This window comes from Leishmania panamensis, assembly GCF_000755165.1.
Source record: "Leishmania panamensis strain MHOM/PA/94/PSC-1 chromosome 23 sequence".
In the NCBI taxonomy this organism is placed as follows: domain Eukaryota; phylum Euglenozoa; class Kinetoplastea; order Trypanosomatida; family Trypanosomatidae; genus Leishmania; species Leishmania panamensis.
In genome coordinates, this window is record NC_025869.1 from 23285 (window position 1) to 48932 (window position 25648).

General features: G+C 56.2%; 6 protein-coding genes and 4 pseudogenes across 10 annotated transcripts; all 10 read left to right on the forward strand.

The window, feature by feature from the left end:
• Positions 1-674: 674 nt before the first annotated feature.
• On the forward strand, positions 675-1814 carry GDPMP (GDP-mannose pyrophosphorylase; the record flags this gene model as incomplete). Its single annotated transcript, XM_010700869.1, has 1 exon — positions 675-1814. The coding sequence occupies one exon, from the start codon at positions 675-677 to the stop codon at positions 1812-1814; it is 1140 nt and encodes a 379-aa protein (XP_010699171.1).
• A 3370-nt stretch (positions 1815-5184) lies between these two features.
• LPMP_230130 (hypothetical protein) lies at positions 5185-13764 on the forward strand (the record flags this gene model as incomplete). Its single annotated transcript, XM_010700870.1, has 1 exon — positions 5185-13764. The coding sequence occupies one exon, from the start codon at positions 5185-5187 to the stop codon at positions 13762-13764; it is 8580 nt and encodes a 2859-aa protein (XP_010699172.1).
• Positions 13765-14577: 813 nt separating this feature from the next.
• LPMP_23snoRNA1 lies at positions 14578-14640 on the forward strand (annotated as a pseudogene). Its single transcript has one exon. The product of its transcript is annotated as an H/ACA-like snoRNA (small nucleolar RNA).
• A 197-nt stretch (positions 14641-14837) lies between these two features.
• Positions 14838-14926, forward strand: LPMP_23snoRNA2 (annotated as a pseudogene). The gene has a single exon. The product of its transcript is annotated as a C/D snoRNA (small nucleolar RNA).
• Positions 14927-15028: 102 nt separating this feature from the next.
• Positions 15029-15106, forward strand: LPMP_23snoRNA3 (annotated as a pseudogene). The gene has a single exon. The product of its transcript is annotated as a C/D snoRNA (small nucleolar RNA).
• Positions 15107-15294: 188 nt separating this feature from the next.
• LPMP_23snoRNA4 lies at positions 15295-15357 on the forward strand (annotated as a pseudogene). The gene has a single exon. The product of its transcript is annotated as an H/ACA-like snoRNA (small nucleolar RNA).
• Positions 15358-16166: 809 nt separating this feature from the next.
• On the forward strand, positions 16167-16745 carry CYP3 (cyclophilin 3, putative; the record flags this gene model as incomplete). Its single annotated transcript, XM_010700871.1, has 1 exon — positions 16167-16745. One exon carries the CDS (start codon positions 16167-16169, stop codon positions 16743-16745), a length of 579 nt encoding a protein of 192 aa, XP_010699173.1.
• A 634-nt stretch (positions 16746-17379) lies between these two features.
• Positions 17380-17883, forward strand: LPMP_230150 (vacuolar type h+ ATPase subunit, putative; the record flags this gene model as incomplete). Its single annotated transcript, XM_010700872.1, has 1 exon — positions 17380-17883. The coding sequence occupies one exon, from the start codon at positions 17380-17382 to the stop codon at positions 17881-17883; it is 504 nt and encodes a 167-aa protein (XP_010699174.1).
• A 1914-nt stretch (positions 17884-19797) lies between these two features.
• LPMP_230160 (hypothetical protein) lies at positions 19798-21030 on the forward strand (the record flags this gene model as incomplete). Its single annotated transcript, XM_010700873.1, has 1 exon — positions 19798-21030. One exon carries the CDS (start codon positions 19798-19800, stop codon positions 21028-21030), a length of 1233 nt encoding a protein of 410 aa, XP_010699175.1.
• A 3118-nt stretch (positions 21031-24148) lies between these two features.
• On the forward strand, positions 24149-25249 carry LPMP_230170 (hypothetical protein; the record flags this gene model as incomplete). The annotated part of the gene is made up of 1 exon (XM_010700874.1): positions 24149-25249. One exon carries the CDS (start codon positions 24149-24151, stop codon positions 25247-25249), a length of 1101 nt encoding a protein of 366 aa, XP_010699176.1.
• Positions 25250-25648: the final 399 nt, after the last annotated feature.

The following is a 25648-nucleotide window of genomic DNA, read 5'->3' on the forward strand; positions in this document are numbered from 1 at the left end:
TGTGCATGTGGCCCACGGGCACACATCTATGTGGTGCGGGATGAACCCTGTGATACACAGGCGAGGCAACACGCTGCGGCAACTGTATATGAGTGCAGAGATGAAGCCTCTTATCAGCAGAAGCACTTATCCTTCTTTAGCGATACCCACATGGGGGAAACTTCGATGGATGCTAGCTGCGTTTCTTTTCTGCTTTGTCTGGAGTGATACCCCTCACCATTCCCCTGTTTCCCTCTCCGCCGTTGCTCTCCAATGTCCCCCCTGCTGTTTTGCTTTTCCTCTCTGCTGGATGACATATGCGTATGCTGCTCCTACAACAACCGTGCGGCTCAACCACACTATTAATTAACCCCATCTCCCTCTCTACAACGTTCTCCTCCACCTCTCTCTCTCTCTCTCACACCCGCACACCCCCAACGCAGATCATAGTCAAGCGCATTCGACTCTTCATCGGTAACTCTCTCTCTCTCTCTCACCACAATCTTCGCTTCTTGGCCTTTTCGCACAGCGCTGTATTTCTTCCACACTCAAAACGAAAACGTAGCCGTTCAATTTTATTTTCTCCTATTAAAAGTAGTGACATTACGTCTCTCTGGGTGTGTAGGAAAGCCATCGTTCATCATCCCTCTTTTTCTTCCAGTACCAAGCAAGGCTTCTCTTTCCCAACCGGCAAGATGTCTGCACCAGACGGCCAAGGAATGCGGGCGGTTATTCTGGTGGGCGGCTTCGGCACTCGTCTCCGTCCGTTGACGCTGACAACGCCGAAGCCCCTCGTCCCGTTCTGCAACAAGCCGATGATCATTCACCAAATCGAGGCATTGAAGGCGGTTGGCGTTACAGAAGTGATTCTAGCTGTGGCGTACCGGCCGGAGACGATGAAGGCTGAGCTGGACGAGTGGTCACAGAAGCTCGGTATTTCCTTCGTCTTCTCTGTAGAGGAGGAGCCACTCGGCACGGCCGGCCCGCTTGGTCTCGCGCGCGATATCCTGCTGCAGGACGACAAGCCGTTTTTTGTGCTGAACTCCGATGTCACTTGTAAGTTTCCGCTGCAAGAGCTTCTGAGCTTTCACCAGGCGCACGGTGGGGAGGGCACCATCATGGTCTCGCAGGTGGAGCAGTGGGAGAAATACGGTGTTGTCGTGTACTCGCCGCAGACCTACCAGATTGAGCGTTTTGTGGAGAAACCGAAGAAGTTTCTTGGAGATCGAATCAACGCCGGCATTTACATCTTCAACAAGAGCATCCTGAAGCGCATTCCTCCCTGCCGAGCGTCCATCGAGAAAGAGATCTTTCCTGTGATGGCGTCAGAGGGTCAGCTCTACGCGTTCAACGTGGAGGGCTTCTGGATGGATATTGGCCAGCCGAAGGACTACATTTTGGGCATGACCAAGTTTATCGATTCCTTGGTTAGTGGTGGCTGCGAGACGGAGCAGTTGCGCACGGAGGCAAAGGAGCACCAGAATGGTAGCCGCTTTGCTGTGGTTGGCGCTTCTCTGATTCACCCCACCGCAAAGATCGGCGATGGCGCCGTGATTGGTCCCCATGCTTCGATTGGCGCCAACTGCGTTATTGGCGAGTCGTGCCGTATCAATAACGCTGCCATCTTAGATAACACCAAGGTCGGCAAGGGTACAATTGTGGTTTGCAGCATAGTGGGCTGGAACAGCCGAATTGGCAGCTGGTGCCACATCGAGGGCACGTCTGTGCTCGGCGATGATGTCGAGGTCAAGGATGGCGTTGTCCTCGTTGGGGCCAAGGTGCTTCCCAACAAGGATGTTGGCGATCATCACTTCGAGCCTGGGATCATCATGTAGCGCTGGATCAGCGTGGAGGAACGCGCGGTGCTTCATTGTTTGAGCGAAATGCACTTAGCCTATTTTATTCTCGATGGTATGAGTGACTTGTTGGGTATAGTATCCTTGACGCCGAGACACATCGATACACCGACACTGATAGTCACACACACGAGCCTACAGATACTTATACGGGCACGGTCAGCAGCGACGGGTTAAGGGGTGAACAGGGGAGGTTGGGCATGGCTGTCAGGGCTGTCTACACGTGGTCTTGTGCAGGATGGTGAGGGATGGCTGCCAAGCGACGCGCTAGTGCATGCGCAGCATATGTGCTTCTTTTGCTCGCTCTCTTTCTCCTTCTTCTCGTATTTTTCACATTGTCTGCTCGTAGGCTATTGTCTCGCACACTCTTTCATTTTCTTACTGTGTCATCCTGCTCACTTGTTGAGCGTCCTGAAAAAAAAAGAGAAAAAACGTGCTAACTTACCTTGTTGTTTTAGCTACCCGCCGCTCACATTCGCTTCTTTTTCACCACCAAAATTTCGCCGCCATCTCTCTTCGCTTCTCCCACTCCCTTTACGCTTTTCCGTCTGCTCTCCTTTTAACTTTCTGGTGTTGGCTCGTGTGTCGACTCGCCATTGCTCCGGGTGTTGTTGGTTATGTAACTTTTTTTCCTTTCTTGTGTGCCTTTCTCTCTCATTTTATTTTTAAATCTAGCAGCCAGGCTTCTTTCGCTTTCAGAGACTGGATGTGCCACTTCAGTTTTGCAATACTGGCACGTGTGCACTTGCCTCCACCCGTGCTCGTTGACTGCCCGGCTCGACAGTGTGTCTACCTAACTGCCCATGCATCTCTCTACTCGTTTCTGTATGTGTGTGTGTGTGTGGGTGGGTGGAGGTGTTGGCCGAGGTAGAGAAACATAAACGACACGATGCCAAACAATGTGTGATTGAGGAAGCGAGCAGTAGGAAACGAAAGCAAAAAAAAAACGCGTACAGGGCTTCGAGTATCGGTGTGGGAGCGAAGATAATGTCAATTTTCTTTTCCCGCTTTCCTCCTCGCTAGCTTTCTTGAGATGCCATGAAGGCAGTACGTGCAGTTGCATGCATGTCCAAGTGAGCACCCATGCACACACAAACGAACCGCTACACATCTTTTTGGCGCTCTCACACATTCGCATGTTGCAACGTAGGTACCGCGGTGCATCTGCATTTTTCTACGTGTTCGTCTTTTGGGGTGCGCATCGCGCTAATCTGCTGGAGGCAGGATTCGCATTTTCGAACAGAGGACCAGCGAAACGGAAAAGTGGAGAAGACATGTGCAAGAGAGGAAAGGGGATGGGCAAGAACTCTCGAGAACAAAAATGTCACTATCATGCGCAACCCGCCTGAGTTTCTCATGCGCTGAGGAAATTTGGCGGTAGTCGTTACTGCACCCACGTCAAAGTGTGGGCCTGATTGCATCCATTCGATCGTCCGCTGAGTTTTCTCTTCAAAGAAGAACGTGCAGAGACGGGGAAGGGCGCAACAAAAAAGAAAAGCAGCAAAACACAGCAACAGCCAGATGGCATGTGAAGGAGTAAAACTTCATCCTTCCCTCTCCATTTTGTGGTGACTGTTGCCCCTCCTCCCGCTTTCCGTCTTCTCTCTCTCACTCTCACCATCACTTCTTCCTTATGGTTATCAATCTGCGGACTTATCGCCGCTTTCATCCTGATGTTTTTTCCACCCCTTTTCCCAGACATCCTGCCAACTGTTGTATTTGTTTCTCTTCCTCTCTCTTTACCCAACTTTGCTGAACCGGCAGACTCTGGTGAGGGGGAACAGAGAAGCACAAGTCGAAAAAGGAAAAGACAGGCGAAGAGCGGCGTTAGACAATGAGGAGTGAGTGGGAGGCGAAAAGGGCGAATGGGCTATTGCGTGCGTGCGTGCGTGCGTGCGTATTTTTTTTTTCGACTTTGGGCTCACCATTTTCCTGCTTTTCTCCTGTTTTACCCACTCTTTCACCCTTTGGCTCTTCTCCTGCACACTGATTGTATCTCCGCTCGTCCTGCCTCTCCTCTCGCTCTGTCTTTTATCGTGTGCCGTCACTTTTCGTTTGCCTACGTAAGGGCAGAGCCTCGTGGGGGAAGGAAGGAGAACGTGTGCAGGTGCATGCTTAGCGCACGAGTGCGTGCGTGTGTTCTTTTGAGGAGAAACTGTTTGCTTTATATCCTCTTGTTTGAATGAGAGAAGAGACAAACACAGCATGCATGGACAATCAAAAGACGGATACGCGCTGATGCACATCCAAAGAACAATATGACATGACATTAGAGAGCCCAAGGGCGAACGACGAAGAGCGATGCGAACTTGGTTCACTTGTGAACATGTCCCCTTTCTAACAGAGGTCAGTCACTCACACGTGCGTGTACCATGACTCTCCTTGCTGTCACGCAGCTGGGCCGTTTTCCTGGGTCTTCGTCATGGAACAGCTGCGTGTTGCCGTCACGGCAGCGGCCAAACTATAGGGGTCAGAGGGCCTTATGAGGATGAGCAGATCTCCCCGGTTTCCTTTCCTTCGCTCTTCCTCTCGCGTCATTCTCCCTCTGGCAGACATTAGAGACTTCCTCTACGCACCTTACCTTGGTAGAGGTGCCCATCTCATAACACTATCGAGCGTGTGTGTGTGTGTGTGCGCAACTCCCGGGGCAATATGGTTGTTTTGTGCGATGCAGCTGCAGCTCTACTTTCACCTCATTTTTCTTTCTCTTCGCGTGCCACTTGTAGCTTTTACTTTCTTCCTTCTGGGAGCAGTCGTATGCGTCTGAAAGGCGTTGAAGGCGCACCCCTCGTACCACAGTAGCAGTATGCAGTCATCAGTAATATTCGAGCTGCAGCGACTTTGGCTGGATGCGCGGTGCACCCCGCCTACTGCGGTGCAGCACAGGGACAAGGTAAGCGCATTTCTCTTTCTCTTTGTATCAACATTCACGTCACGCAAGTCGCAGGCATTTCAGACTCTTTTCGGTGACGGTGCCTCTCTGGTGGGGCTGCTATGCAGAGACTTCGCCTCCCTCGCGCGTCAGTCGACCCACGAGGACGCTACACTGGTTCCTACCTTGTCGACACTCTCAACGGTGCAACTCTTCACTCAGGCATTACGCTTTCTCATCAGCGATGCCGATATTTCAAGTAGTGAAGTCGGACAGCTAGCGAACGCTTACGAGACCATTGGCGACTTTAACGTCGTCGCTTTAGGCCTCGTCCTTCACGAGCGTCTCTTACGCGCAATTCGAACACAGGGGAGGGATGCTGCTGATTGGGGTGCGGTCGCACAAGCTGACGCCTTTCTCCTTCAGCTTGTCAGCGCCGTCGTGTCGTGCCGGCACAGGGATCTGGTGAGACGGTCGATGCTCGAAGCAATTCTGCCGGAGAACGTTTTCAGCGTTGCCATGACAGCAGTGACGTACTTTTCTGCACCAGAGGAGGCTGGCGTCGAGGCCGCGGACGCAAGCTGCAGTATTCTTCATCAACAGCTGCCAAACGTGCAAGATGCGGACACGGTGGTGAAGACGCTGAGAGCGATGGAGGGTGCACTAGTCTCGTCGCAGCGACGCACTTCTGACTCGGCCGCTGCGGTGTGGTCTCTCAACTGCTTCGTCTACATGCTAGACAGCATCATCTATGCCAAGCAGCTCGTCGGATTTTCGTCTGTGGAAAGCATAAACTTTGACGTCATCACGGCGACTGTGCTAAGCTTTGAGAAGGAGGTTGGGGAGAGCGGCATGCCAGCCCTACGTCGCGTGGTGGGGAGTCTGCGTGTGCTGGCGCTGGCAGATCGACCCGACATGTCGAGTGGACAGTCAGCAAACACGTCTCTTCTGAGCAGCAGCTTCTTCCGGATACTTCCCGCGTCAGTCGGCAGAATGCAGCAGCGCATCGTCGACTCGTGGGGAGCTGCAGAGCGGCGAGAGACGCCGCCAGATGTTCGCTGTGATGGCGCAGTTGAGGCTCTGGCACGTTTGTTTGTGCTCAGCACGCAACGCCAAATGGCAGAGCTGTGTGGGCAGCAGCTTTTTCCGCTTCTCTTCATGAGGGGCGTCTCGGCATCACTCTTGGGGTTCGTGCTCTTGATCTGCGCCGAGGGGGCACCGTGCTTTGAGGCGTCAAAGCTGTGCTCTCTGATGACGTTTGTCGGAACACTCCCGTGCAGAGGCGCCGTCGGCGACTTTCTGCACGCCATTCTTGAACACCTGCGTTGCGGGCGACTTCCTCTGCCCGAACAGCGGCTGTTAGTGGTGGACTTCTTCACTGATTGGTGCGCTAAGGCGAGCACGAACGCCGCCGTGTCGCTGGCGCTAGGTGTGGTGCAGGCCTGCGTACACTGTCTGATGGAGCTCGCGGTCGACTCACGCGCCGGCGACTTGGAGACGTTTGTCGAGCACTTTTCTGTCTTGGCGAAAGTCTTACTTGGATCGAAAGAGGCAGCGGACTCGCTGATGAGTGATGATTGTTCTGCCGCTCTGCTGCAGGTGATGCTGTCGGCGCTGGAGTCAGAGCAGCAACACACTGCTGTGCTGCTCCGAGACGTCTTTGTGGGGCTAGCCCTAAAGACGAATCTCTCCTGCGATGCTCTTCTCGAACAAATTGCGTCTGCTACCGACGCAGATGCGTGGACGTCGCTGGCGACGCCGCTCCTTTCTACGCTAGTGTTGCTCCTGCACTCCTGCTGCCGGCACAGCCGAGCGTCTTTGCCGCACAAGTGCATCGATCTGTGCCTCTCTCTCATGCAGTATGTGGAGTGCGGCAGTCAGCACCCGCCGGTCGATCGACATCTGCTCGGCTGCTGTCTCAGCTTGTTGCTGACACTCGTCAGCTATAGTGATGTTTGGGAACTGGTGGAGCGAGCGCTTGGCACGCTGCCGGTCAACTGCGACTACGTCCAGTGCATGATTGACCTTTGCACTGGAGTGCTACGCTCCAGCGAGAGTCTGACCGTGGCCGAGCGGTACTTCACGGCGCCTGTTGAGTCAAAGGAGCGCTGGACGGTGCCGTGCTTTGTGCACTTTGGTCCCTTTGCGGTGATGAAGGAACCGTGCATTGAAATGCTTTACCCAGTGAAACTGCTGGTACGCATGGTGGACACAATGCTTACAGACCAGCACGCTGATGCAGCGAGCGCGATGGAGGCAATGGAGCACCTGATGTTGCACTCTGGCGTGACAATACCGAATTCCTACGTGGCTGACTTCATTGCGCGCTGGGAACGCTTCAAGTGGATTCGATGTGTGTCAAACGTGTGCGATCCGCAGCTGCTGCCGCTGTTCTTTGCACGCACCACAACTGTAGCCACTGTCCAGGCGAATCAGCGTGTGTGGCTGGAGGCGCTTGCCGAAAATCTCGCCTCTGGGGAAGAGTCACGTCGCTACAACGACTACATTCATTTTGGTGAGAAAGGCGGGGCCAAAGGGCTTCTGACATGCTCTGGTGTTACATGGCCGCCGCTGGACGCGTACACTGCTGCGATGTGGGTCTACATGGAGCCTATATCCTCCAGCCGATACAAGGAGCGCGTGGCGCTGTGGGAGCTAGAGTGGGATGCGATGGGGCGACACGTGTGCCTGTCTCTCGTGGCGCATATCGAGCGCCAGTGCTGCTTGTACAGATGCGATCTTGGCGGCGATGTGACGGTTGTCGAGCTACCCGCGCTGCCCGAGCACCGGTGGGTTCATGTTGCTACACTGCATGCCCGCGGCAAAATGTTTGCGTCGCAGATAAAAATGTACTTTGACGGGGTCGAGGTGGCGCGAAAAGGGTGCCCGTACCCTGTCGGAGGACTACAGACGGCCGCCGCCGTGGCCACATCTCTCCCATCTCTGACGAACCGCGAGGTCGGGCTCACTATTGGCTCCCCGCTGGACACCCGAAGAACCGACGCAATCCTGCGCCTCATCAGTTTTCAGCTCTATGGCTGCGGTGCCTCGGTGCAGCAGATCAGCTCCCTCTACGCGATGGGTCCCTATCCGTCTAGCCAAGTGTGGGACAGTGCTGGACAGCATGTGTACGACCTGCATGCTCCGTGCCTGTGCGATGAGGTCGTACGGTCTGTGGAGGCATCCCTGCAGAGCGCTTCGCTAGAGTCGGTGTTGCGGGAACAGTCCGTGGTGCTAGCCTGCCCTCCCACAGTGTGCCTTGTGCACGTGCACGCCTTGGCCATGAAGCAGGTCAACACCGTGATTGGATACTTGAATAACAAGCAGTGGGCACTACGAAACCTCGCTGCGTCGACCAAGTCTATGTTGTGTCTGCACGGACACTACCATCCCCCCCTAGACACCCGCACAACCACCGTTGATGCTCTCCTGTGCAACGGCGCCTTTTGCGAGTGGATGCGGTGGATGCAGTGCATTGCAGCCGGTGTGTTCGATGCAGAGCGCGCGAGGGACTCGACAACCGCGATGGGCAATTCTTCTGTCTCCCCGGAAGGAGCAGGGGAAAGCCTCGCAGTGGTGCAGCAGACGGCGTACACAATGCTGCGCGTGCTGAATCTCATCAAAGCGAAGACAGACCTGCTTCCGCTGAGCTGGCACCGGTTCATGGTACAGTTTGCCGAGCACGTCACCCGCTACCCGCAGATATACCTGCACCATGCCACCACTGCCACACAGCTCTTGCAGCTGTGCTTGCAAACGGTAAACTACCGCGCCAAGGACCTCTGCGCTGTGGATGAGCAGCTGTTGTCTAACTTGTTGCCACTGGAGCACATCTTCTTCAACTGGCGCCTGCTCTCAAATCTTCCAGATGACTCCTGGGTGAAAGTCACGGCGGTGCTGCGACAGCTGGTATCGCCGTCAAACGCGTTGGCTAAGCTCAACACAGCACGCCTGCTCACGGCTGACTTCGTGAATGGCTTTGTGTTCGGTCTGCTGCGCGAGTATGTGGCATTTCCGCGGCTCTTAACGGCGATCGAGCTGGTGAAGTGCATGTTGCTCACCGGTCAGGCGACGGAGGAGCTGATGGAGCGAGTTCTGATGGCGATAGTGCTCACCGTGCCAGGGCCGAACCAAGGCGGTGCGAACAACACAGTAGAAAGCCACCTGGGCAGCAAATTGGCAACCACGTCCTTTGTGTACCTTGTGCTGGCTCGAAACATGTTTCTTCGTTGCCTCAACGAGGTGCTGGAGATGACTTTGAATGATGGCAATGGCGCTTTTCTCGCTACCTTCGTCTCGGTTGTGCCAGACTGGTGGTTCACGGCGATGCTATCGGGCAACTCCCACCCCGTCTCCGCGACATTGACGCTTCGGCTCTTTGTGCTTTGTTTTCTGAACTCGAGACCCTTCCGTGACGCGTGCTCGGCTACAAAGTCGGAGTGCATCTCGAGGGCGCTGGAGCCGCACTGCCACCAACGTGAGCTGATGGACGTCCTCGTCCACGGGTACATGGGACACTTGTGGGCGCTGAGCTCGTCCCATGTGGGCTACAGCACAGAAGGGTGGAGCGGCAAGAGAGAAATGGAGGGGTTGCTGGTGCTTATCCTGCATCTTCTCAAGGCCCAGTGCCAGCTGCTGCTGCGCGGCACCCCTGTGACATCGGAGGAAGTGACAGTTCGCGGATATTTTAGCGCTTCCGCCGCCCAGGCCACTAGTTCTATGGAAGGCAATGTTTCGCCATCTGCTGGCCGTTGGAGACGTGTTCGACTCGTACTCGCAGCGCTGCGTCGCATGAGAAAAGCCGCCAGCGACAAAAAGAAGGTGAAGGTTGAGGGGTCTGTGTCATGTTCGCTGCCGGTGACGCAGCGCACTGCCCCTGTTAGCATACTCAAGGACTTGGTGTGCGAGGTGCTCGACTGGCTCACCCAGTCCTACCAACTCTCGAGAGCGCTCAGCAAGTCCCTTTATCAGAGCAACAACACGGTCAACTTGTGTGATTTTCTCATATGGCCGGTGTTTGTGGCACTGTGCTCGAAGGAGCCAATTTCTGTGCAGCCGAGTGCAGGCGTCGGGTCGACGAGCAGAACTCCTGCGGAGGAGGACGACGGCGCGGCGACGCCCAGCAGTGGGGCTTCCACTGGCGTGGACGAGGAGGAGGAACCGTGGGAGGTGCTGTCAGACATCACGACGTACGAGGCGCGCAGCTTCGGTTTGGACTCGATGGGACCGGCAGAGGGGATGGAGAACGTGTACGACGCGTGCAAGATGTTCTTTCTCACGCATGCCAGATCGCGAGCGTCGAATACAAGCTTCCTTGCCATATCCGGAGGCCGCACAACGATGAGCAAGTACGTGCTCGCTCTTCACCGCGCGCTGTCGACGGAGATCAAGGGCGCCAGCAACCACGCTGAGGACGCTCGCAAGGCGTTTCTCTGCTTTGTATGGCTCAAGGCATCGGAGCATGCTGTCGACCGCACATCCAACGGCAACGCTGCGGCGGTGAAGCGCAACGCTATCGAGCTGGGGAAGTACATGCTGGACCGTCTCGTCAGCGGCGGCGCCGTTCCGCCGGCGGCAATTGCGTCCTTCTACCGATTTTTGCTTACTCAGCTGGAGCGCGACGCCGTGGTGGTGGAGAGTGCGCGCACGGCGCTATTTGAGTGGTTTATGTACGTGACGAGTTCCTCTTTTTACAAACTAGACGCTTCAAAGGTGGGTGTGGTGGTGGACATGGTCTACAGCTGTGCTGACATGCTCTTCTCCTACCCAATTCCGGCGATGGAGCTACTGAAGGTTGTCGTTGGCCGGCTTCTTCAAGTAACGGTGTGCCTGTGGAACAGCGTCGCCGACGACGACCACCCCTCCATTCGGAAAATGGCGGTGTTGTGGAAGGCGGTCCTCTGCTCGAACGAGAAGAACGCCTTTGTGATCACCCTCTTCATGTGTGGTTCGCCGGTGGTGGACACCTTTCACGGAGGCTTCGATCTGCTACTGCCGCCCATCGCATCTCCTGAGGCGTTCACGATTTGGATGCGGCAGCACCGTGCCCACGTTGCGCAGCTCCTTCGGTCTTACATGGGACTCTCGTACTCTTTTGTCATGGCAAACGGTGGCGAGCACCTGCGGCTAATCACCCGCTACACCACCGCCTCCCAGGCCGAGTGGGACCGCCGCCGGCGTCACGTGGCAGCCATGGAGGCTGCGCAGTGGCAGCTGTGGAAGGACACCTTTCTGACGACTACCTTTGTTGACTCAGCGCTGCTCGCGTGTACCACGAGGCGATACCCATACGGCTACGTGCTCAACGGCAGTGAAGCTGCTGTGGATGCCGAGGATGGTGTGTGCTGCGAGTGGTCAATGGATGACAGCGGAGCCGTCGGTCGCACTCGCCGCTACGTGACAGAGAACGTGGATGAGGCCTCCAGTGACCCGCTCAGCTTTTACATCCGATACGCGCCTCCTGTGTGCTTGCCTCTACGGCGACAGGAAGTGCAAAGTCAAGCGATGCTGCTGCGCCCCAATGCTCGCGCAGTGGTGGCGAAGGTTGCCGGTCATGAAGCTAGCGGGTCGGTGGTATTTGTCAGCAACGCCTATCTTGTGCTGGGCACGGAAAGTTACATCAGCACGTGCATTCTCACGCAGCAAGCGTTGCTCATTGTTACCTGCAGTGTGGTCACGGCGGCTGGCGATTTTTTCGTAGAGCAGGTGCGTGTCCATACCGCTTCGCAGAACCCCCACGCCAAGTCGTCTCTTCTGAAGCAAGCCTTCCGACTCTTCATGCCGGGGCAAGGCAAGACTAGCGGCGGCACATCATCGCAGGCCGCCTTCCGCTACTCGCAGTACTACCGCCAGTTGCAAACCGAGTCTGCTAAGGGAAGCAACGCACTAGTGTGGCGCTTTCCACTCGGCAGTATCACGTCTGTACACCAGCGTCTCTTTCAGCACCTTTCGGCCGGGTTGGAGGTGGTGCTGGAGTGTGGCAAGTGTGTCTTTCTCGTGCTATTGGACGATGAGCTGTCCTTCTCAAAGGCGTCTCGTGACAAGCTCTTCGCGCACTTCGACAGTGGCTCCAACCCTCTCATGTCCCGCATCGCTGTACACCCCATGAGCGAGAAGCTGGCGCGGCTAGGCATCTGGACACGGCGGTGGGTGCGACGGGAGTGCAGCAACTACATGTACCTGCGCGTTCTAAACGACGCCGCGTCGCGCACCACGGCCAGCCTCGGCCAGTATCCGGTAATGCCATGGGTTCTGAGTCGCTACACGGAAAGTACGCTCGACCTCGGCGATGCCGGCGCCTACCGTGATCTCACGAAGCCGGTAGGGGCGCTAAATGAGGTGAAGGCAAAGCAGCTGCAGGCACGCTACGCAGAGTGGATCGCGTGCGACCCGGTGGCGGACCCACCGTACCACTACGGCACGCATTACAGCACCGCCGCGATTGTGCTTTACTACCTCATCCGCTTACAACCGTTTACGTCTCGGGCTATTCGCTTCCAGGGTGGCAGGCTCGACATCGCCGACCGACTTTTTCATAGTGTTGCAGAGGCTTGGGCAAACGGCAGTGGGCCCAGCAGGGGGGACGTCAAGGAGCTCATTCCCGAGTTTTTTCGCGTTTCCCAGTTCCTGGAAAACCGCAATGAGGTTTGCCTCGGCACCCGCAGCGATGGCGCTGTGCTGGACGATGTTGTGCTGCCGCCGTGGGCCGGGGGGAGTGCCGTGAGGTTTGTGTATATGAATGCGCTGTCTCTGGAGAGCGACGCCGTGAGTCAACAACTGCACAGATGGATCGACCTTATCTTTGGCTACAAGCAGGTCGGGCAGGGAGCCGTGGAGGCGATCAACGTGTTCAGTCCTCTCTCGTACAAGGAAGGAGTCGATCGTTCTATAAACCACGCTGCCACGGAGGAGGAGCGCAAGTCTATTGTCGCCTCTGCTGACAACTTCGGCCAGACCCCGCTACAGCTGTTTAGTAGAGACGCACACCCGGCTCGTAAAGGTGTGCAGCAGGCACGCACTACACAGGCGTACATGATAGAGACCGTCACGGACATCACGACGCGGCCGTGCCTGAGTGCGCAGATCGTTGGAAAGGCACAAGGCGGTATCTCAACCGTTTCCATTGCCGATGGCACGCTTTTCATATGCGACAGGTTGAGTGCCGTGGGGTTAGCAAAGCCGCTGCACCTCTTCTTCTACGATTGCGACTTAGACAGCATTGCGTGCACCACAGCACGAGGGGACCGCGTGTTGGCGACCATACAGCCAGTGCGGTCGTCGGGCAGCGGCGACGTGCGTTGCCTGTGCACCTCTGTACGCGGCAGTGTCGTGTGCGTGGGCACGGACTCTGGTAAGGTGATCGTGTACAGCCGCGAGAGCTGTCGGCATCGCTTCTTCATTGTTGCTGTGCTGGACTCCGCCGTTGCGGCGGTTCTACGGGAAGCAGGCCCGGTGTCAAGCTTGCACCTCTTCGACGAAGGTAACTTGCTGGTAGCGTACGAGCGGGCGTCGGCGGTGTCTGGCTGGCACCTCTCAATCTTATCCACCGCCTTCACCTTCGCCGCCACCTTTTCTACCCAGGCTGACTGCACTCCTGTGAAGGCTATCTCCCTGGATAACCACACGGGGCTGTACTACGCCGCAAAGGCAAACTCCCTCGTCATCTTCTCTGCCTCTGGTGTGATGCTTACACAGCTGAGCATGGACGCTCTTCTCATGCCCATTGCCCCAGAGCACGCTACGCGGATTGCCGACTCGAGCATCACCGCTTTGCTGTTTGCCAGCTGCTCCTCCTTCGCATTCACAAATCTAATCCTCATGGGTCACCTCAACGGCACAGTTTCTCTGTGGTGCGTGGTAGCTTCTCAGACCATGACAGATGAGACCTCGTCTATCCAGGCGCCGCTATGGTCTTTCAAGCTTCTGCACGACGTCGTCTTTGACGCCCCCGTCACGTGCCTCGCGGCCTCTACCGAGGAACTCAGCTTTGTAGTGGGGCTTGCTAACCACACCGCACACTACATGTACTTTCCTACATCGCAGCTCGACAGCTCATAGCGTTGACTACCTCAGTGACGCATTCAGCGTTCTTACGGACAGACACGCACGCAAGTTCAACGAAAACACGCTTCTCCAGAATAAGTCCGCCAGTCCTGGCGTGCAGGCGTTTTCCTTTGCTTGCGCCCTCATCTTCCATCGCCAGTCTCTACTTTTCTCCGGGCCCCATATAGTTCTACACCCGATCCTCCTTTTCCAATCATCCCGCTTCGCGGAAGACCCGCTTTCCCGCCGTCACATTTCTATTCGATTCAAAACAAAAACGAAAAGAGAGCACACGAGCGCGTGGCCTAGACTACCGCTCCAGGTATTGTGCGTCATTCTTAGATTACCGATGGCAGCTGCAGGTCTTCGACAGGAGCTGCACACGACTGTTTGCTGGCCTGCTACCGTCTACCACCGCCACATACCTATAGCACGACATTTACCGCCTGACAGTCGAGAGTCTCACGTCTCCACTGTTCACGGAGATTTCGATTCAGTACTGACAACAACTTCTCAAGTTACTTTCGCCTAGCACCCTTCTTCTTCACATTTACCTCACTGTTAACCCTCCCGTTTCCTCCTGCATTCCATTCTCACCTCCTCTGACTCTCTATCATAGGCATCTCTCTCCCCCCTCCTTCCTCTACAAATTCTCAACGCGGCGCTATTATAACTTCACCTAGCAATGCACCTCATTAAGAGCTAGTTCAATGCATTCGAGAGATTCTGGCCCTCACAGGCATGACCTCCATGTATAATTGAGCACCACACATCGGGAAGGACAAACATGTTTCATCGTCGTCTTCGGCAGCCCCTTGCTGCTGCGCGATGAGGCTCGAATGCGCTGGTCAAGACTGGTTTGCCCGAGCGTGGGAAACGCCCCAAAGAGGTGCCGCTGGTGCGTGTGCGTGTGCGGCTGTGATTCTAACGACATATCTTTGCTACAGGTGATGCGCGCTGCTGCGCGCAACATGACCTCACTGTTTCCCATCTCCAACCAAGATCAATGAGCTGCGGCTGCTGTGCGCGGACGTGCCTGTGCCTGTGCCTGTGCGTGTGCCTGTGCGTGTGTGCGTGTGTGTGCGTGACACATGATTACGATCACGGACATCCGAGTCAAAGTCAAAGTCATTGTCTGAACCCAAGGACTGTCGATTGTGTCCCCCGTGTCTGAGCTGTCGCTGCCCGCGCCCCGCTGCTTGTGTGCGAGCGCGTCGCGCACACCTGCTCCCTCCTCGTCTGCACCCAGCGCCTCGCGACTGCCCTGCTGCTGCGCGTAAATGATGATGCGTGTATTCTGCAATGCGGACCCCACTGACGAGGATCAATACTACTACAATGACTATTGGCATCTGACCATGTGCGCCGTGGCGTGCCGCGTGTGTGCGTGCGTGATGTGCGTGCTTGAGCGCCCCTGCGCTACGGCCGGCGGGGTTGCTGGTAAAGATGGGGTCGAAGGATCGTTCGCGGTGAACCGGTGCTGCACACGCGGGACAGCCCTGCGAAAGATGGTGCCGCCCGCGGTGCGCCCCTTGCTGCTGCGCGATGAGGCTCGAATGCGCTGGTGAAGACTGGTTTGCCCGAGCGTGGGAAACGCCCCAAAGAGGTGCCGCTGGTGCGTGTGCGTGTGCGGCTGTGATTCTAACGACATATCTTTGCTACAGGTGATGCGCGCTGCTGTTTGTTTTTGGAGGTGAATACGGTCGTGGTGTGGTGTTGGTTGGAGAAGTGTTTTATGGAGACGGCAATATCGTTATGAATGTTTGCAGAGGAATTGTTTGTGTGAATGAATGCCTTGTCAGCGGTATTTTTCTGAATGAGGCTCACTGTACCTGTTGATGCTACGTATTTAGTAAGTGTGTGTCTTGGAGCTCGCCGGATGTAATTTGGGTCTGCCGCTCCAGGAGAGGGCCGGCTGTATGGGAAGACGAATGACGGGAGGCGGATCTTCTAGGGAGAAGAGCGTCATGTTAGCCAAAGTGCAGCGCAGTTCTTCCGTTTTCGTTGGGTGTGTCACGTAGTCGCTGCCTGAATTTGCTCAAGAAGTTGGGCCGTTAAGGTGCATTTGCACGTTAGGCTTTATGATGTCATTCCTCTCCCCCTAAAGCTCTCTCAGGAACCCTCTCTCTCTCTCTTATAACTCGTCCTTCGTTTGGTGTGAGCGGGTACGTTTCACTCTTTTTTTCTCGTTGCGGGTGTGGTGTCTGACGGTCAGTTGGCGCTGCATGTTGTTGCACAGGCGCCAGGTGCCTAAGCCGACGTGCAAAGTTTCAGCGCCTATTGCGCGCGCGCTCTCTTTTATATCACTTTGTAGGGTTTAGCGGGAATTATCACTTCGAGTGGACTTGTAGAGGCCGCAGCGCTGACTGAAGGCACTTCTTCTCGTAGAACAATAGGAGGGTGACAGGGCGCTTATAATGGAGAAAGCAGCACGTGTTGTGCAGCTGCAAAGCACTGCCGGGGCTCTCAGTTTCGAGCTCTATAGCAACTTCTGCGCCGATTCGTTCTGGCAGCTGGCGAGCAGTGGGCAGCTGCGCCGGCTAGTGTTCCGCCAGCTGTTGTGTGGGTTCGCGCTTCTTGGTGAGGTAGAAGCGGTACAGGGCCACTCGGCGACTGCAAGCGAAGTGGATGCTGCTGCGGAAAGCCCCGATGGACTCTCGCTGCTGCATGTTGGTGCAGGTTTGCTGACCTGCAGCCCGACTGTCGGCGCAGTGACAGCCAGTCGCTTTCTAATTACTCTCTCTCCACAGCCGCAGCTGGACAAAACCCACGTTATCTTCGGCCGTGTCTACTCGGGCATTCAAACGCTGGAGCGGATGTCCCACATGCAGGTGGACGCCGACTTCGTCTTGTACTCGCCTGTCACTGTCATCAAGTGGAGCTCCGCAGCGCTTTTGAGGGGCAGCGCACCGCGAAGCTCCGCGTGCAAAGGGGAGTCGGAGCCATACACTGTCACGCTGCAGTCTCGTTCGAGCATTTTGGCAACGCTGGAGTAGCCCCCTCACCCACTCTCTAACCAGCAGGTCGCAGCTGCTTCATTGCTGTTGTGCAAGTCTTCTCTTTTGTTTTTTACTCTTTATGTTCTTTCCCTCTCTGCAGACGCTTGTCCACCGATGCGTCAACGGCGATGCTGTAGCGTCCAACGTTTTCCGAAGGGAAAGAAGTAAAGGGAACACAGACAAAACTAAGTAACGCTTCACGTGAGTGAGCAGGACATAAAACCAAGCGCTAGCGAGTTGCGAGTCATCCTAGTAGGTGTGTAGATTTGTTTTGTATTACTCGCGTGGAGAGACTGGGCTATCGCGGGTACCAGACGCTAAAGGAGCATGAGGACGTGTCGTGGGCAATGTCAACAGTGCCCCTCTCACACGTATGAAATCGCTTTACTCCTCGGGTTCCCTCTCTACCCCTCCCCTACAGCATCTGCACTCTTACTCTCGCCAGCACCCGCGTCCACAGCGACCGCCTATCCTCTGCGCAGTGCATGCTTTGCGTTTTCTCTCTCCCACCATGTCTGTCAACCCCTCTCCCCCTCATTCCCTTCGTGTTGTTCGGCTTGCTCAATTCGAAGAATTCTTCTCATCGGAGTTATACTTTACACCCTCCCAGCGCGCACTTCTTCGGTCTATCATGTCCACCGCCAAGTTGTGCGACCCCGAGGCGTTCTTCTTCGGTATGATGGGGGCCGCTTTCTCTCTTTCCCTGGCGAACGTTGGTGCTGCATTTGGCACTGCTAAGGCCGGCGTTGCGGTGGCGCAGCTGGGCATTGTACAGCCCACGCGCGTGATGCGTGGTATCGTGCCGGTCGTCATGGCCGGTATTCTTGGCATCTACGGCCTCATCGTCTCCGTGATCATCTGCAACAACATGAAGCTTAGTGGATACCCGCTCTTCTCGGGGTACATGCACCTCGGAGCTGGGCTGGCGGCGGGATTTGCATCTCTGGCAGCGGGGTATGCGATTGGGATTGTCGGCGACATCTGCTGCTACGCCTATGCCAAGACCGAGAGAATATTTGTACCGATGATTCTGATGCTCATTTTTGCCGAGGCGCTGGGTCTATTCGGCCTCATCACTGCACTGCTCATGAGCAACAAGGCAGTCTCTGCCATCGGCTCGTGCGCTACCAGCTAAGGCTGCGGACTCCCCTCGTTTCCATTTCCTTTGTGGTGCCTCTTCTCTCTACCCCTTTCTCGGGCTCTTTTCCGTGCCTGTATGGGCGGACGGATGGCGGGGACAGGGGGCGAGGCGATATGAGAGACCGGTCGAGACTGAGAGGACGATGTTTTGTGCACGTGTCTCTTTACGTAGTAGTGGTGGTGTACGGCGGTTCCGTCTCTTTCCGTGGGACGTGAATACTCGACTGCTTATCAAGCCTGATAGGGTGTTCCTGCACTGGCGCGAAGGAGCGGCGCATGTACCTCGCGTCTGTGTAGACGTGTGTGTTCTGTCTGTTATCGAGATGCAGAACTGAGTGGCCCCTCCGCCCTTCTCTCCCCCGAGCGGAGAGAAGAATCGAGAATGAGAAGGCGGCACGCTCTCACTTCCCCGAACACATACCCCCCCCACACACACACACACACGCAGCCCCACTCTCTCTCTCTCTCTTATATACAAGAGAAGAGGATGCAATGAAGCAAGCCACATGAGTAACTGCTTTGGATGGTGCATCCATTGCTCTCTCCCTCTGTCTTTACCCTTACCAGCTCCTGCGCACTTCTGCTGTTCCCCTTCTCGGTTTATTCTCGGTCTGTCTGAGGGGATGGGCCATGCTCGACACTTGACCGACCGATTCGGATGCTGCAGGAGCCTCTCGTTATGCGCTACGGATGCGCCTTTCTTAGTCGTGCGCAACGCGTGTGTTGTGTGCGTGTGTGTGTCGTGTGCCCCAAAAGGGGGGAATACAGAGAAAGAGGGAGGTCGTAATGGTATCGCTGCAGAGGTGGCGGATGTTGGCGTGCTTCCGTGCGTCTATGGATATGTGGTTGTGTACACCGGTGTGCCGGTGCAGCGTGATGTGCAGCTTGCGTCATGCAAGTCACAGTTGCGTCTTCTTTTCTTCTGTGTCGCTCTTTTCGTGGTGAAGGTACGCAAGGATGACGTGCAAGTCGGGAGAGCACACGACACGGCCAGTGGAGCACATCCATGGGAATGGCAATACCACCTTGCGGAGCAACGGAAAAGGAAGACGTTGTACCGCTGAGTAGAGCCGGCCCTTATTGTTCGTACTGGGAGGTGGTGAGAGGGGGTAGAGCAATGGTGCACTGCCTCATGCGCGTGTGCTGCGTCTCCTTTTCTATTTTCTTCTTGTCTTTGCGCCAGCGGTGGGCCGTCGCGTGTGCGCTTGCGTGACCCATCGAGAGACAGATGGCGGATCCTTCAGGGATGCAGCGTTATTCTCAGACAGGCTTCACAGGGTAGCAAGGAGGAACGCGCTGGAGGCTACATGTGCACGCTTCTGCGTGTACACAGCAACTATGAAAGGGGGGGAACATTTTTTCGTTGCTCTTCTCTCTCTCCCACTCACTTCTCTTCCACCACCCCTTTCAGTATACATGCAGGCATACCAATCCGTCGCCAAAAGCGCGCTCTCTACTCAGAAAAGATCGTCCACAGCAAGGGACAACCGCTCCTCACTACGCCACACCTCTCGTTCTTTCGCTGGCTCGAACTAATCGTTAAAGGCGACCAGCGTTACCGTCCACTCGACCATCTCTTGTCCCCCCTTTTCGTCATTCATATACACACGAGTACCTCCTCACTCTCTATTGCGCAGAATCTCCACCGGCTTGATCGCTCTCCGCTTTTCGTCTCTCTCTCTCGTATGCTGCTGGCGCTTATTGCCTCTCCCGCTCTCTATGCGTGCTCGCTGAGCGGCACGTTGACGCTCGTCTCTGTCTTCTCTGCGCGTGCGTGCGTGGGGTATATCTCATAATTGTGACTGTTTTTCTCGCTGGAGCAGCCGCGTTTTTAATTTCCCTCGGCCCTCTCCCCGCCCTGCGAGACAGACGCAGCACAAACTGGAAGGGAGGAGCACATCTTTCAGCCATGCAGGCCGTTCAGCAGCGCTTCCATATGCGGCGCCGCAACCCGCATGCCCCTGAGAACGCCTCTCAGCGCCAACCTCCGCGGCGCAAGCACTTTTACTCGTGGGTCGCCACAGATAAGACACAGCTGGAGACCGCTGAGAAAGTGATGCTGCAAGGGCTGCTGTACTATCAGGCAAGGATAGCCGGCCTCAATACCATTTCCACCGACGACATCCGCAAGTTGGACGACAACGCGGCGCTGGCGGCAAACCTCAGCGGCGTTACCAACACGAACAGTATTTGCAGCTGTACTGGCGAGCAGCAGGCCACCACTTCTCTCTCGCCACTTCCTGCCTGGAAGGCAGCGGCAAAGGAAGAAAAGGAGGTCATCGTTCTTATTCACGGTTTCGCCGGTGGGGTGGCGGGGTGGGCGCAAAACTGGCGCTTCCTGGCGGAGCGCTACCGTGTGTACGCCTTCGATTTACCTGGATTTGCTCGAAGTGAGCGGCGCGCTTCAGCTGCTAAGTCACTGCCGGAGGCGATGGACTACTTCTGCGACTACATTCACCGCTGGTTCGCACAGCTCGACTTCAGGCGACCTGTCATGGTGCTCGCCCACTCCTTCGGGTGCTTTGTCGCGTCGCATTACGCCATGCGGCACGGGGCCAACTGCATCAAGCTGCTCATATTTGCAGAGCCGTGGGGGCTGACGCGCGGTGATGCAAACCGCATGAAGATGTACCCGCTGCTAGCGCGTGTGCTACTGGCGCTCTTCTACAACGTCGGTCTTCTGGCGCTGCTGCGTGGGGTAGGGCCGGTGGGACCGTGGATGCTGCGCCGCATCCGCCCCGACTTCGAGGGGAAGTGGTGTGCCTTCCTTGACGACCCTAGTACCGTATACGACTATCTCTACCATTGCAATGCGCAGAACTCCCTTGTCGGAGAGAAGCTCTTCAAGGCCTGTTGCCACTATGACGTATGCGCAAAGGAGTCATTGCTCGACGTGCTGCCAGACACTCTTGACAAGCGCATCGCCGTGGGGCTACTGTTTGGTGGCAAGTCGTGGATGAATGCCACAGAGGTGGTCGAGCTGGGGGAACTGCTGCGCGAGAGAGGCGTTCGTGTCCGCGTCTATACGCTAGCCAACGCCGGCCACCAAATCTTCACGGACGACGTGGCGGGCTTCAACAAGAAGGTCAGCGAGATAGTTAGCGAGTTGTCCTCGGTTCCATCTCCAACTCTATCCGCCTGACCAAGCAGTGGGAGAAGGACGTGCGTATGTGCAGCTGTGCTGCTTTTATTTCTTCTCGTTTGACCTTGTAAAGGCGGAGGCGTCACTTAATGAGGCGCTGGGGGTTGTGTGGGGGAGCACGCACGTCGACGATTGTGCAGCGTCGGTTGTGAGGTCGGCTCGGTACCCTGTCCTGCTCTCTCTCCCTTCCCACCGGCTGACTTTCATCATTTCGTTTTTCGTGTCTTCATTTGCGTCCCTCTCCCCTTGCGAGTGTTGCTCCCTTCATGCACGACACACACACACCCACACACAAACGCTCAAACGTGAGGAATTTTCTCCTCCCTCCTCCGCACATCTGCGTGAAGCTGACGTACGGAATGCAGCAGCCCCCTCCCCCCCCCCCCCCACACACACACCCACACTCATCAACACGCGCATAAGCAAGCACAGAGAGAGGCCCCCACCTGCGCATTCATTCAGGTGGAAACAGCGGTGCTCCCGCACTCAAGGATGGATGGGAACAGTGTGCGCACTAACATTTCCCTGCTGGTGCGCCTCCTTTAATTACGCGTTGTATTCGCTTTTAAGCTCTGCGCTGCTCTCCCTCCCTCCCTCTCTATTTTCTCTTGTTCGTTTATCGCTTTTTGCTTTTCCTGCCCGGTGTGCCTTCCTCCCTTTGCTCTTTCCTAGTCAATCCATCCTGTACCGCGACCCCCCTCTCTCTCTCTCTCTCTCTGTTCTCCTTGACCGCCGTCATCTCACCGCGCTATCGCGACGGGACGGCAAACAGCCGGCGCTGCGGAGGGGGAGGGGTGGGCGAGTGGGCCCGGGGAGGCGCGGATTTTCTCGTTCGGTTCGCTTCTCGATGCTCTTCTCTTTTGCTCCCACGTTTTTAGTATTTTCGGGATATGCGATGACGCAGTGACGCTAACGACAACACTGTAGTTGTGCTTCCGTGGAGTGAGTGTTGGAGACGTCACCGCTGGTGTGGTGACATGATTTCATCATGCTGTCAACCACCACCACCTCTACTGCACATGCTCACGCACATGTGATGTGGTGGACCGTTCACGGGGGGGGGGGGGCTTCAAGAGTGGGAGCAGAAGGGGAGAGACAAGAGCGCCGGCTCTGTTTCACTTGGAGGCGCTTTGTGTCTTTACCTGTCCACGGTCCCCATGCGGTGAACACTGCAGCCATGAGGGAGAGAGGCCGAGGACCTGGAGTCGGCGGATGCAAAGACTTGCCTTGCGATGCAGCTTCTCTCCCTGTCGTGAGTTCATGTGGCTGCTTACTGGTCCTCACGTCAGCCGCTCGATTCAGAGACAGCTGACAGACCATCACCACGTTTCTCTCATTTCGTTCGTGGAGTTGGCGAAGCACCTCTGGTCTCTCATATTTTGTGCATAACGTGCTGCCCATGAGTCACCCGTACACTGCTAATGCACTGGTGAACGCAAGAGAAAAATGCCAACATGCAATTCATGTGTGGCCACTGCGTACCTTATCTCTCCTCGCTCCTTTACAATCTCCTGCTGTCCATTTCTCTCTACTAAGGTGTGCATAGTTGCTCCCTTCCTTGTTTTGGTGCCCCCCCCCACCAACGCTCCTAGTTACCAGCGCTCTCACCACTATCTCCGCCGCCTCTTGCGTTAACATCAACATTTGTTTTCCACAAGTTTGAGCGAGCACGTCCGCAGTGGCGAAGTACCCCACACGTTCATCGCATTCTCTTGTCTTTTAAGTGGTTGCGGTGTGCCACACTTCGTCGGGGAAATTTCGGTTATGTTGTCATTTCTGCGTAAGGCTCTTCGTGCTCTCTTTTTCCTTCGTCTGCCTCTTTCTCCGTTGACGTGCGCCTATGTATTCCACGTCCTTGGCTTCTGCATTGCGTGTACGGTAAACCGCGTGTCTCGTTGCTCATCTTCATCTCTCTTTCCCCCACTTTACTCGGTGTTTTTGCTGTTTATCGGCGTTGGTGGGAGTGCGTGTCGAGTGCCCACGGCTTCTTCGGCCTCTTTTCGCTGTTCTTTTCCTTCTCTCCCAGTGCAGCCTCGACCTTCGGTTTTGGCACGACGAGTGACGCGTGTGTGTTTGACAGAGGGGCCACGGGGGCAAGTGGAGTGGGCGCCATCGTCGCTGTTTACTACTGAATCCCTCCGCTGGTGTACACGCTGCTGAACTTCTGCGCGGGTGCGAATGCGCGTGGGCGCTTTCCTTTTCCCATCCCTCCCAAGCATTCAACGCCCGCACCCACAAATATCGCGTTCTCATCTCCCTCCTCTATTTACTTCCTCCGTGGTATTTCCTTCATCCCACCTTTGCGCGTCTGCACGCCCTCTGCTCTCGCTATGGCAGCTGTAGCGGAGAGGGACACAGGGTGGGGGAGGCGAAGGAGGGGACTAGAAAGAGGCCAGTGACTCCGGCTTACTCAGTAGTGCATACTTGGTGCCATACCTACACACCCATGAGTGCATAGGCATCACCACGGGTTGGGGGGCCTTGCTTGTGCGCCTATTCGCACGTTGTGTCCACTGTGAAGGAGCCGCTGCTGTTCCACGGCTTTTTGGGCAGTCTCTGAAACGCCGAAAGGCAAAAGAGATGTACGCAGAAGACCCCACCCTTTACTCCCTGTGGGGTTGTCGCGCCGCATCTCTCGCCATCCGCCACTTCGGCGTCGCTACCAGTCGGGCTCTCATCTACGTCACTCCAACTTCCCTGAAAGTGAAGGCAGCAGGGGGAAAATCAGCACAGGGTCGGAGAGGTTCGTGACTCTGTACGTGTGTGCCATCGCCGCGCTACGACATTCGCCTGCTCTACCTCTTACTCTGTTCAAAGTGCCCGGTCTTCTGTCTCTCTTTAGCATCGACACACGTACGCATCGACTCACACCATCGCCATTCCGTGTGCCTGTTGTGTCTCCTCTGCCGCATCGCCTTTGGCACCCACAAGCGGAAGAAGAAAACACCAGGGTAAGGAATCGTGTCCGAGGGTACCAACACACACACACACACACATACACACACACGCGCGTACGCAGAAGTGCACAGACCTCAGTTGGCCACGCGAAGCGTATTCTGCACGCACCATTTGCTCTGTGCGCAGTGTAGTCAATCGTACAACCTCCTCGCAAGCTATCATGTGGGTTGAGGCGTACCGTGCAGCCTGCGCAGAAGTGCACACGGATATGCGAGAGGACATCAGCAGCAGCGGCGCAACCGGAGAATTGATAGTGCGCGGCAACACTTTTCAGAACTTCAAGAACCGTGTGTGTGACACCGATGTGCAGGCAATAGTAGCGGCGCTCTCTATGTACCCTGGCATGTCGGCGCTGTATCTCCCTTACAATAACATCTCCGACGAGGGTGGGCTGCTACTCGGCAAAGCGCTTGGGCATCAGCTAAGCAGCATCATCACACTGGACGTGCAGTATAACTCGCTGGGGACGGAGGCGGGTGTGGCGATTGCGCAAGGACTGCAGCGCAACGACTCGCTCTGCCATGTGACGCTCGCCGGCAACCCACTTGGCGGTCACTGTGGAGCGGCGCTCGGCGAGGCGCTACGGCAGAACATGAACCTCGCGGTGCTGGATCTCTTCAACACCGACTTGGACATGACGGCGCTCGTGCATATTAGCCGTGCCTTAGAGGTGAACAAGGGACTTTCCTCGCTCAACATCGGGCGACCACTTCTGCACGGCGTTGTCGAGGTGGCGAGCGTCGTGAATCATCTCTCCATTGCTCTTCAGCGCAACTCCGCACTAGAAGAACTGCACATGGCGTACTTCGGCCTTGTCGACGACTGCCTGCAAACCTTGGTGCTGGCTCTCTGCGGGTCGGCAGTCACGGCCCTCTGCATCAAGGGCAACAAGCTGTCGCAGGACGCCGGTCAGCTGCTGGCGCGTCTTCTGGACCGTCGGCATGACTTTCGAAGTCTCGATGTCAGTTGCAACCGCCTGCGCGATGCCGGGGCAGAGGCTCTAGCGAAAGGTGTGGCGCACCACCCTCAACTGGAGTCTCTCGAATTTGAGAGCTGCACGATCAGCGAGCATGGTCTTGTGGTGCTCATCGAAAGCCTCAGGAGCTGCGCGACTCTGCGTCGGCTAACGCTCTGGGGAAACGCTGTGACACCAGCGGTGGCTTCTGCGCTGACTGCGGTGTTTTGCGACCTGCGCGAGCTGGACCACATTGACGTCGGCATTGCGGAAGAGGACGGGCAGCTGGTGGCTTACCGTGCCTGATGCGGGGATGTGGTTGCACAGCGAGCGATGTACATTATTGCGACAAGGAGGAGGCACTCAACTGCTTTAACTACTCCACACGAGAGAATGAGAGGGGATGACGAGGAGGTGAAAGGGCTAGGGAAATGTGGGTGTTGTGGACTCACCACGGCTCTATGTCGAGTATCACAACCCACGCAAGAGTCGACAAGCCGCCTCAGGCTCTCTGCAGCCACATCTTCGTGCCTCCTACTCATCCCTTCCCTCTCTCTCTGTCTATACGGTGCGCAGTACTCTTCCACTGCGTAACCGACTTTCCCTGCGCTCTTGAGGAGCACTAGGGGCGGGGAGGGGAAGAAGGGAGGAGGTGTGTTTTCCTCGTCATGCAACGCTCTTACACCCGTACACGGTTCCTTCGCG